Below are 12,199 nucleotides of genomic sequence, written 5' to 3'. Positions count from 1 at the left end.
TGGAGAGGTGTGAATAATTATTTCGGTGTAGCTGCGGGGATAAATATCATTGCAGCTCGACATCACTGGCCTGCTTCCTCTAAATCGCAACTGAGGTGTCGTGTGTGCTTTTCGCGTGGGAAGCGGTGTAGCGTTCGTACGAAGTGCATGAGCTGCGACGTCGGACTCTGCATTTCGGGATTTTTTCGGCAGTACCATATGAAGGCCACATTACCATAGATGACGCAGGGGGGAAGGCTGTTTCCTCATGAAGATGGTGAACATATATCACGTAAGTAAAGCAAAAATTTAATTTTAAAAAAATCTTTACACGTGTGCAATGCGCGAAATCATATGAGGTCGTTCGGCCATATGACGTCGGTAGATTACATTAGATCACGCAGGAGGGAAGGCTGTCATCTTATAAAGGTTGTGACCAAAAATTATGTAAATAGAAGAACAATTTATATTTTAAATTTAATTTTAAAAAAATCTTTACACGCGTGGAATGCGCGACATCATATGATGTCGTTCTTAAATTTGTCCTTACTTTTAACGTCATATGACGTCCCTAGATTACATTTGATCATGCAGGAACGAAGGCTGTCTCATTATAAAGGTGGTGACCAAAAATCATGTAAATAGAACAACAATTTATATTTTTAATATAATATTGAAAAAAACCTTACACGCGTGGAATCCGCGACATCATATGATGACGTTCGGCCAGCTGCCCTAACTTTTAATGACATCATATGATGACGTTCGTTCGATAAAGGTTAAACTCGTACTGTTTAAAGGTTATGCATCATGTAAGTATCAATAACAAGTACAAAAGAAACAAAAACGAATGGAAAGGTTAACTGAAGGTTTCACTACTGTGGAACAATGATGTACATACACAGAAGACTGCAAATGAGGTGTGGAAAGCAGATAAAATCCAGGGGGGCACTTAGTACATCAGTCATATATCTGACAGTTTCTCAGACAATGAGAATTTAAGCAGTGGAAGTAGATATGGAGGCACACAGCAACTCACAAGAAGACATGCTGAATGAAGAGCAAAGAGACGTTGCCAGGAAAGGTATATAGGTCAGGCTGTTGATATACTTAACACTGTTATAAGAGCTGCAGTCTCTTTTGAAAATTCAATTTTCTGTAATATGGAATGAAAAAAGTAACCACATGGACCAATTCTTAACCAGCATCTCATCTTTATTTCAAACAAATACATTCTTTTTCTGTAAGGTATATAAACTGCACCAGTTGCAACGAAGCCAGACACTGTGAGACACATGTAGAAACATGAAATTACCAGAACTGTGCTGAATCTAAACATTCTTTTCACCTTATTCTTCAGCTGATATTCTTTTGTGTTTAGTTTCCTTTGTGATCAACAACAGGCTCTATGGTCTCCCCTCCACGGATCTGACCCCAACCAATCAACCTGTTTAAAAAATAATACATGAATTGGATAATATTTTAAGTTAATATCATTTATACATTATAATCTGATCTACAAATATGTCTCTAAAATATATCTGGTAAGGTATAGCTGTCTCTGTTCTTAACTAAGATGCATGAGGGAGTGGAGGTATAGATCCATTTTTGACCTTGGAACTAGATAAAGATCAGTGATTAACTTCACGCCCTGGCCACTTTACCCCCTGGATAGTTGGATAGGTAACTGGAAACATATCTGAGGGTGTAAGATTTGAGGCTTTCACGGTGGTGACTATGAAGAAAGCAGTCTTCTGGGATTTGGCACCGTGTATATGTGGTGTTAACCGACGTTTCGGAGGAACGTATCGCCTCCATCTTCAGGGTAGGAGAAAAAATATAAGAAATCTGCAAGCAAAGAGACCATGAGAACCGGTAAAAGCAGACTGTGTGGAAATATACACAGCTATGTGAGAGCAGAGAGGGAAGGGGGGAAGGGCAAGTATACAAGTGAAAGCTGTAGTGTGGGAGGGGTAGGGGAAGGGAGCTGGGACAAGCATGGTTTTTGTGTAGGGGAGAGAAAGGCAAGGTTAAAGGCTGGGCACTAACCTGAAAGCTGAGGGGGGGAGGGTTGTTATGTTGGTTGGTCATGGCCTGTGTNCCCCCCTCAGCTTACAGGTTAGTGCCCAGCCTTTAACCTTGCCTTTCTCTCCCCTACACAAAAACCATGCTTGTCCCAGCTCCCTTCCCCTACCCCTCCCACACTACTGCTTTCACTTGTATACTTGCCCTTCCCCCCTACCCTCACTGTTCTCACATAGCTGTGTATATTTCCACACAGTCTGCTTTTACCGGTTCTCACGGTCTCTTCACTTGCAGATTTCTTATATTTTTTCTCCTACCCTGAAGATGGAGGCGATACGTTCCTCCGAAACGTCGGTTAACACCACATATACACAGTGCCAAATCCCAGAAGACTGCTTTCTTCATATCTGAGGGTGCATTATACCTCAAGAAGACATACTTATAGAACAGTCATGTGTTCAACAAAATCACTGCTATGAAGATTTTGGTTTCTGTCATATGTCAAAAATAGAATAGTTACCTTTCTAATGGCAGTGAAATGATATATGCCACTATCTGATGATGACATGATGCACCCTCAAAAGATATTTTAGATGCAATTTCTTTGAGTCTTTAAGTACATGATTTAGTTTTCTAGCCAGGCTGGCTCCTGAAGAAAATATGGGAGTGAGGCTTTGTAAGTTTATAGTAACACAATGGAACCATAATATAATTAATACAACATATTGAGTATAATGAGAACTTCAATATTAATGTTACATATACGGAAAAATCTCACATAAAACAAGGCCACTTTTCCAAAATTTCGTCATTAACAAGCAATTTCTAGCCAGCTGCAACTTTCCGCAAGAACTGTAATGCCAGGTTTGCTTGCCAAGCTTGAGTAGTGTTAAATCACACCCCACACCTCTCCCTTGTCGGGGACAGAAGGGAACACATTTGAAAATTTGAGAACTGTATGTATGAACATACATTTTTTGCCACCCTGAAGCAGAAAGTCTTAGCATACACAACCATTTTAATTCATGATCAAAAACCACTGGCCAATGGCTGCAAATACACGAAATTACATAAGCATGAGAAAATGGTCAGCTTCTTGTTTCAGATAATACCAAAGATGTTGAGAATGGTGAATTATTCTTTACTACTTTCATGTCTGTATGACAACCAGTTCAAGCAATTTCTTATTGTGTATCTGCTCTATTACTGCCTACAGAAAGCATCAAATCCATTTGTAAAATTTTTATCTACAGCTTTAGTTAAAAAACAGTTTTAATAAATATTTATCACATTCAGATGATTTTTATGTGATGTGCAGATAGTGTATTGTGCTTTATCACTGCTGAATTTCACTGCAGATGTGACATAAAGAATAAATACCATGTAGCGACTGCACTATTTTATTAAACCTTAGTTATACAGTCAACTCTCGATTATCCGGGCTAATGGTGGGGATGGAAGTCACGGTTAATCGAAAACCCGGTTAAGCCAAATTTTATTATACGGGCTGGACGACTGTGAAGGGTCGGAGTTCGAGTCCCGGTAGGGTCAAGAATTTTAACTTCTCCAAATCGTCCAGACCGGCTCTGGGGTCCATCCAACCTCCTATCCAATGGGTACCGGGGGCTCTTTCCCCGGGGGTAAAGCGGCCGGGGCGTGAAGCTGACCACTCACCTCCAACTAGTGCCGAGGTCAAGAAAATTTGGATCTATACATCCACTCCCCCACACGCCTTAATGGCGTAGGGCTTAATTCGTTGAGCAGAGGAACAACTTTACCTTTTACCTTTTAATACCTTCATAATACTATAGACCTACCTGTATTTAAATTTATTCATCCTCATTTCTATGTCATCTCATGGCCTATTTAATACTTTCTTTACATTACACTCAGTATGAATTAGTTATTTCAATCACTGTTCAACAACATCCAGCACTTTTTACGGTCACACTTAACACTTAAAATAATTTAATACTGTCTTTTGCTTTTTCGCGGCATTTTCCTTTTTACGGATATCCGTACGAAGCCTACGTAATATTAGCTTGTCACTTAATAAACTGTCCTCTTCACTCTCAAGATAGTCTAGTAAGGATTCCAAATGATTAAGCGCAGCACCATGTGATACTTTCTTACTGGCAACACTGTCCACCTCTTCCTCATTCTCACTTTCTTCCCGCTCTTCTGGCTGCACCCCCATTGAAGTTACGATTTCGTCACTGCTTAACATTTCGAAGCCCGGTTCACACGAGTCACAGTTAAACCACTCTCTTATATTTTCCTCGTTGACTTCTTCACCACCATGAACTTGGTTAGCCACTTTTGTCAATTTTATGGCTATCTCATTTTCACTGAATCCAGTGAATCCATGGATTTCGTCATCTTCATTAGTGATGAAAGGCATCAGTTTCTTCCATGAATTTTTCAATACAGATGGCTTTACTGTATCCCACGCTGTTGAAATCTCGTATATGGCATCTAATACTGAAAAGGACTTCCAGAAACACGTCAGATCATTGCCTTCATCGATGTACTTTTGTAGCAAATTTGATCTGTAGATTCTCTTCATACTTGAGATAACTCCTTGATCCATTGGTTGGATAAGTGCGGTAACATTAGCGGGAAAATATTTCACAAAAATATTTCCATCATCTGACCTCAGGAGACTTTCGTTAGGATGTGAGGGCGCATTGTCAATGAGGAGCACAGCTTTCTCAGGTAGGCCTTGGGATTTTAGATGGTCACGAACTTGAGGCACGAATTTAAAATCAAACCATTCTTTAAATATCGCTCTATTCATCCAAGCTACTTTCTGGTTAAAATAATGGATAGGCAGACTTGAAGCTACTGTTCCTTTAAAAGAGCGTGGTCTTTTCGCTTTGCCGATAACTACTGGTATTAGTTTGTGTGTTCCTGATGCATTAGAACAGCACAAGACTGTCAATCTCTCCTTACTGGATTTGTGACCTGGAGCCTGTCTTTCATTTTGAAATGCCAATGTTCTGGTTGGCAAGCATTTCCAATAAAGACCCGTTTCATCGGCATTATAGATTTGTTCTGGCAGCAGATTTTCACTTTTCACAAAACTATCAAAATTGGTGCAAAATTGATCTGATGCTGACAAGTCCCCTGACAATTTCTCACCTTGAATACTGATTTCTCGTATTCCATGACGCTGCTTGAAACGTGTTAGCCAACCGGAAGAAGCGTCAAAACTCCCTTCTAGTTCAAGTGCTTCGAAAAAATATTTAGCTTGTTTAGCACAAACTGGTCCTGTTATTGTTGTTCCCTGTGCCCTTAGTTGATTAAACCAGGTCAGCATCGCTTTGTCGAGATCATCGTATGTTGATTTCTTCATGGTTTTTCTCTTCTTCATTCCGCTTGAATTAGAAGACGAAGCAAAGGAAATTAACTCATTCTTTTGTTTTTTCAAATCACGAACAGTTTGTTCTCCAATACCGTATTGCATTGCTAATTGTTTAACTACAGCTCCTTTTTCCAGCTGATTGATAATTTCAAGTTTCTGTTGAATACTTAACACAACACGCTTCCTTTTAAACCCCGACATTTTGCTAACGCACTTGAAGATCTATATTAAGAAACTGATACTTACTTTCACAATGCACTCTCACACTGAGATGGTACCGTTAAATAACCTGGGGCGGTGTATTTGTCCTTGAAACTTTCCAAAAATTCTTGCATTCTTTCACCCCCACCCTAGAACATTGTGTTCGCATAACGGGACGAAATAATGCAGAGCTCGGTTCACACTAGTGCGAAAATAGTGTTACAACTCACCATGTGAAACAAAAGTGAATGAATATTAAACAACATATAAACTTAAAAAAAAAAGCCCCGGTTAAGCCGCAAACCGGTTAATCTGCCCCCGGATAATTGAGAGTTCACTGTACAATAATAATATAGTAATAGGGGTTGGGCTTCAAGATTAGGCATTTCAACCATTTTCAGATATTACAAGTACTTGTTATAATCAGCACTTTTATGAATTTTACAAATTCTTGTTATGTTGAGGTTGCACTGTAATCAATTTTCTTGAACTGATAATTGTGTGGTATATTTTCATAATGTAACAGATTTGATCTATGCATTGCCAGGCAACAGCTCCGTAAACATGAATACAGACAAGAATAGAAGGCAAACTGTGTCGGTCCGCGCCGAGCAAAAGCATGGATATATAGAGAAGTCTGTTGCCAGGCTATGCAGTGGTAATCATGCATCTACAACAATGGGAGACAGTGTTTTCTGCAGGGTCCATGCAAAGGAGTTATCTTAAAAACAAACAGTGCTACAGTTCAGTGACAGAGTTCTGAGTTCTCGGTGAAAGATAACCACAGAAGTTCATAAGATTTAACTTATGAATTGAAGTCTTTATGTGTGCTGTAGTGCAGAGATATTTGGAGTGTGACTGTTATAGTTCCTGCATTTTAGTTGTGGTACCAGGAGAGACCAGAATATGACAGAAGGTGGAAGAAGGCAAAGTGACTTGGCAGCAAATCAACGTGCATTGGAGAATAAAGCAGAGCTACTCAGAGACTGACTGTTATCCAAAAGCAGTCGAGTGTGTGGAATAAAGCGGAGAGTACAAGTAAAGTGTAAGGATTGTGGGGCTGGACTTTCTACTGGCATGTGTTTGAAGCCTACCACACCAAATCTAAGGCATGATGTGTGGTATTTAAAGCCACTGGGAATCCTAGGACATTCTCTCCAAAGAAGTATGTAGAGGAAGTATTTATTTTGCACGTTTCCTGCATGGAAATCCAGAGCAATGCCAAGGAAATCAGCTTATGGCCTGCCAGGCTGCCTGCAAGTACAATTTAAAGACCATTGCATGGGCAGCCATGCTTTTCTGGGAACTTCTTGGAACACTGCTACACTCTCAAGTGGCTACTACTAGGCATATATTGTACTTAAGCATCCTGTTGCATTAATATATCTTTCATACACAATCTAATTCCATCTATACTACACTATATACTATATTATACTATGCTATATACTGAACACTGGACACACATATGGAATAGCCGATACCAAGGAAATTATAACAACAGGAAGGATGAAAAGATATGCACTGGGGAAGTATCACATGTATGAAATCAAGAGGGATAATCTGCATATAAGTGACACACAGCCCCATATTCAAAGCATTATACAAAATTTACACAGGATAAGAGTACACACCCCCTTCCTTCCACCCCTGTACATTATAAATATGAGAGTAAGCCCACTACACATGCATAATATCCACACCCAAGGGAAGACAACACCATACGCAGGCAGAGTGAACAGCATACAACCTAGAGACAAAGCGAGTATATAAAAGTAAAGAAACATAACATAACAATGTAACGTAACACTAGGTAGTAAAAAATAACAGTAATAAGTGCGTTCTTACACACCACAACAGGCTTATGCATGGAAAACAACATGCAAACACTTAGGCCACCACAGTATAAGAAGTCAAAAGAGAGGGACGTTGAACTACATCGTGTGGACAAGTGGACGAAGCCCCTAGCAAAGGTGTAAAAAAGAATTTCACAAAATTTTAGTGAAGTGTACAGTCTAGAAAATCGAAATCAACAACCTTGGGGATTAGTTGCACTGACCACGCAACACCCTCTATCCTCAAAAGTTGGCACTAAACTTTGCCGACAAGCGGCAGTCGCTCAGTCGGTATAGTTCGTTTGTGGGCTAAAATCATGGTGTTTTTTTTTAGTGAAGTGTAAATTTAAAAGTAAATTACAGTGTATGAAATTTTAACTAATGCTAACTAGGTTGAGTATAACTTCCAATATTTTAAAACCTGAAATATTGCATTTACATGTGATGTGAATAAGTGGACATTCTATACAGTGGAACAGTTCTGGCATAGCTGAGACACCTGATGACGGCCATCCGGGGCCGAAACATGTTGTGAAGGGAAGGAGTGATAGCAACAGTTGCACTGTTGACAGAATTATACTGTGTATGAAAAATACTACCAGGCATGTTGTGTTATTGTTGATCAGTCATGTTATTACATTTCAGACTGGAAATTTTAGGTATGTTGTTTTATTTTGGGCCGACAATTCCTGGGAAGAACTTAACCTTGACCTTCCACTTTCATTCCATTTCATTAATTCACCTTCCATAAATCCTGTCGAGAGTACATTCTCATGCAGATGTGGAGATCGTGCTAGTTACAGTCACAACTAAGAATTACAGTTGTCATCCAATAATATACACAATATTGATAAATGTATACAATATAATAAAATAAGTTTTAGTAATAAGAGCAGTGGCAAACCTTATACAATTTGTAAGATTTGAGGCTTTCACGGCGGTGACTATGAAGAAAGCAGTCTTCTGGGATTTGGCACCGTGTATATGTGGTGTTAACCGACGTTTCGGAGGAACGTATCGCCCCCATCTTCAGGGTTGAAGAAAAAGTATAAGTAAATCTGCAAGCGACAACACCGTGAGACACGGTCAAACCCTGAAGATGGGGGCGATACGTTCCTCCGAAACGTCGGTTAACACCACATATACACGGTGCCAAATCCCAGAAGACTGCTTTCTTCTTATACAATTTGTTTACTTACCTCCAGTGTTTTTCAACACGTCTACTGAGTGCAATTTTCTCCCCAATTTCGGTACAGACAGGGTTTGTAAGGCTGATCTTTGCCAAGTCAACTTTAGTTGCCAGCACTCTTCCTCCAGTTGAGAGGGAACCTATGTTCACCAGCAGAACCTCATTCTTTTGCAACTTTTGAACCTGTATTGACACATGAAATTAACTCTGAGAACACACTGTAATATAAATTTTCAAAGAAAGTTGGTTATAAAGTTGACATTGAACCCTGTTAATCCATTTGGTGCCAGTCTCCAAAATATGTCAAAGCAGGTATGCAGTTTTTGTTCTTCTGTTCATATACCATGGTTGAGAATAATAATATACTTGGCCACCAAAATCATCACACAGCAGAAAGTGGTGGTAATACCTTTGCTCCTTTCTTGTCACCCTCAGTTCGAACTCCCAACAACCGCTTCAAAAGATGGTATGAAATCTCAAGTTCAATAAAGATCTTGGGCAAAGCTCCTACTGCCCCCAAAACTTGGCCAACTAAACGATCAGCTCGACACAGAGTTGGCTCGATCTTGGTGCCAACACCTAGGACACAAAAGTTACTGGTTAGTAGAGTATACACATGCACACACATACAGATTTACCTATAAGATGGGACACAATGGTTTATGGGCACAAAGCTGGATTTTTAGCCAAAAGTGAAAGGTAAAATCTTCACCAATGTGAGGAACAGCATGCCTCCACCACAGCTTGGAGCTCAGCTGTAATATGGCCAACTCTGTATTATTTACTTTGTAACTGGAAAATCCAACGAGTTCACAGTCTCCTAATCAGTTTCACATGACTGGCATCATCAAGTCAAGCAAATTTGTAAGAACATTTTAGCTAAGAAAAGGTTAGTGTTTATTTTCACCATGCAGTTCACCTTCATTTATACATAAATCTATGTACATACTCACACAACTTATATTCTATTGTTCTCATGTTATTTTGAATTTTATTTGTATTCTAACCAAAGTTAAACTGGGGAAATCACCATAAAATGTTCAAAATATTTCTTTCATGACGAACTTCAATTTTAAAGATTCTGTAACTCTATTAGCAAGTTATCATGAAGTCAAGCACTGTGTAAACACAACTTGAACTGACACTCACTACATACATTACATACACAACTGTATACAAGTGTCAGTGTTTTGATCAGACAATGTTCTAGTCTTTACCAATAAGTCCACCTGGAACAGCAAACTGCAATTCATTCTGTTCTGCAAACAGGGACACAATGCGAGAAAAAATGGGTTGGCAAGTGAGTTTGCCTTCACTGTCTTTCGACACAAGCCCTGGTCTTACTTCGATTTCCATACCAACCTGTTAACAAAATCATACAACCTAATGTGAACATACAGTCTCATCAACAGAATGGATTAAAACTTTTAATGTTATAATTTGACAGAACTGCGTATCTGCCACAGTAAATTGTTAGCCTCTTGACATTATTTGGAAATTACAGCTGCTTAATAAAAGACAGGAAAACAACAAAGCAAGGAGCAAGTTGTCATCATTGCAAGAGTATGAGGGCACTATATGTGAATAGTCATACAAAGAAAAAAAAATGCACGTAACACAGGAAAAACCAGAAAAGGGGAGTAAATTTTTGAAAAACCTGGAAAAGCTCATGTGGGGGCCAAGGGGAAAACTTAGTGATATCAGAGCTGTGAGGATGGAGGAGAAAACCATGCCATAAACTAGAATAAAGAAAAAAAAAGAGGGCTGAAGACAAGTCCAATATGATGATAATCTCAACAGAATGTAAGAAAGTCACTAAAAAGAAATTGTTTTCCCACTTCTGCTACCTCACTCACTCATGGAGCCGAGCCCTTCTTGAAAAGCTGCCAATCTGCAGCTACTCGAGAACTTTCCACCATTTTATGGAACCCGAAGGTTCATTACCATGTTCACAACAGCCCTCCACTTGTCCCTATCCTGACCAAAATCAATCCAGTTCACACCATTCCCTTCTAGCGCCTTAAGATTTAATATTATCCAACCACCTATGTCTTGGTCTTCCCGCAAAACTACTAGGTGGTTCAAATATGACCGGGACTGATTTTTTTGTAAACAAGCCGCAGTGCGACCTTGAGAGAGTGAAGCCACAACCTCCACCTTCCCTCCTGTTAGGGTTAGAACCTGTTCAGTCCTGTCTGGAAGTTGCTAGAGTGATGAGTGAACAGAAGGTACCGCGGAGCGTGGAACAACACATTGTGATCAAATTCCTCGGAGAAAACGTCCCATCTGCTGAAATTCACCACAGACTCCAACAACAGTATGGGGAAGAGTGTCTCTCACGGACCCGTGTGTTTGAGTGGTGTAAGTGCTTCAGAGAGGGCATGGAGAATGAACCGCATGATCGTTGGCCGCGAACATCCGTCACCAAGCCAAACATTGATGATGCAGACGCACTTATTTGTGAGAATAGGCGCATCACTAGCAAGGAACTTGGAGCAATGCTGTCCATCAGTGTTGGTAGTGTAGAAGACATCATGAAATACCACCTGCATTATCGCAAGGTGAATGCACGGTGGGTACCATGCACTTTGACGGACGTGAACAAAATGGTGCACATGCAAGTTGCCTGTCGTCTCCTACAGCAGTTTGAAGATGAAGGTGATGCATTTTTGAAGTCTACAGTGACCACCGATGAAACGTGGGTGCACTACTTCATTCCCGAGTCCCAGCAATCATCACGCGAGTGGTGGCATACCAGTTCTCCCAAACCCAAGAGAGCGCGGAGGAGCCATTCGGCAGGAAAAGTGATGGCAATGTTCTTCTGGGACTGGCAGGGGGTTATCCATGTAGACTTTGTGACAGATGCCAGAACAGTCAATGCAGCTTATTACTCAGACCTCCTGGCAACAGACATGAAGGAAAAGATGTGATCCAAGTGGAAGAGAGGTGGAAAGCAGGTAGCCTTCCTTCAAGACAATGCACGCCCCTATACAGCCAAAACAACAATGGAAACCCTCTGGAAATTGAAATGGAACCTTTTGACACATCTGCCATACAGTCCTGATTTGGCACCAAGTGATTTAAACCTGTTCGGAAGGCTCAAATCAGACTTGCAAGGCATGCGGTTTGTGGACGATGCCGTCATCCAGAATATTCAGGAGTGGATACGCCGCCAACCACAAAACTTTTTTGAAAAGGGCATCAGGATGCTTCCAGAACGTTGGAAAAAATGTGTTGACTCCACAGGGGAGTACGTTGAAGACTGACATGTGCAAGTATGTGTTTCGCACTTTTGGTTTAAGAAAAAAAAAACAGTCCTGGTCATATTTGAACCACCTTGTATTTGAGATTTTAATACAATTCTGCTCCTTACCCTCTACCTCATTTAATTTCTTGAGATGATCTGATCCATATGAACTCTCTGCATTGTCTGTTTGCTCACTGCCAGTCTTTCCTTAACCTTCACCACCACCAGGTAGTGGTCAGTATCACACAATCTGCTGTCCTAAATGATTGGACATCAAGTATATTTGAATGCTGTCTCCTATCTATCAAAACATGGTCAATTTGATTGTGTAACTTCTCATCAGGAGATGTCCCACTAAA

At 40.2% G+C, this 12,199-nt stretch overlaps 1 protein-coding gene across 1 annotated transcript in view; it reads right to left on the bottom strand.

The window, feature by feature from the left end:
- Positions 1-1,173: 1,173 nt before the first annotated feature.
- The window catches only part of LOC111871329 (eukaryotic translation initiation factor 2 subunit 3), an 86,567-nt gene continuing 75,541 nt past the window's right edge, over positions 1,174-12,199 (bottom strand). The window contains exons 7-10 of the mRNA XM_023864357.2: positions 9,811-9,955; positions 9,003-9,172; positions 8,604-8,776; positions 1,174-1,426 (exon numbers count right to left, since the gene is read on the bottom strand). Of these exons, the coding sequence (XP_023720125.1) occupies positions 1,357-1,426; positions 8,604-8,776; positions 9,003-9,172; positions 9,811-9,955 (558 nt within the window). The 3' untranslated portion in view covers positions 1,174-1,356. The remainder of the gene's footprint in view (positions 1,427-8,603; positions 8,777-9,002; positions 9,173-9,810; positions 9,956-12,199) is intronic.

This window comes from Cryptotermes secundus, unplaced genomic scaffold, assembly GCF_002891405.2.
Source record: "Cryptotermes secundus unplaced genomic scaffold, Csec_1.0 scaffold1346, whole genome shotgun sequence".
Classification (NCBI taxonomy): domain Eukaryota; kingdom Metazoa; phylum Arthropoda; class Insecta; order Blattodea; family Kalotermitidae; genus Cryptotermes; species Cryptotermes secundus.
This window is presented reverse-complemented; position numbering and strand designations above follow the sequence as displayed.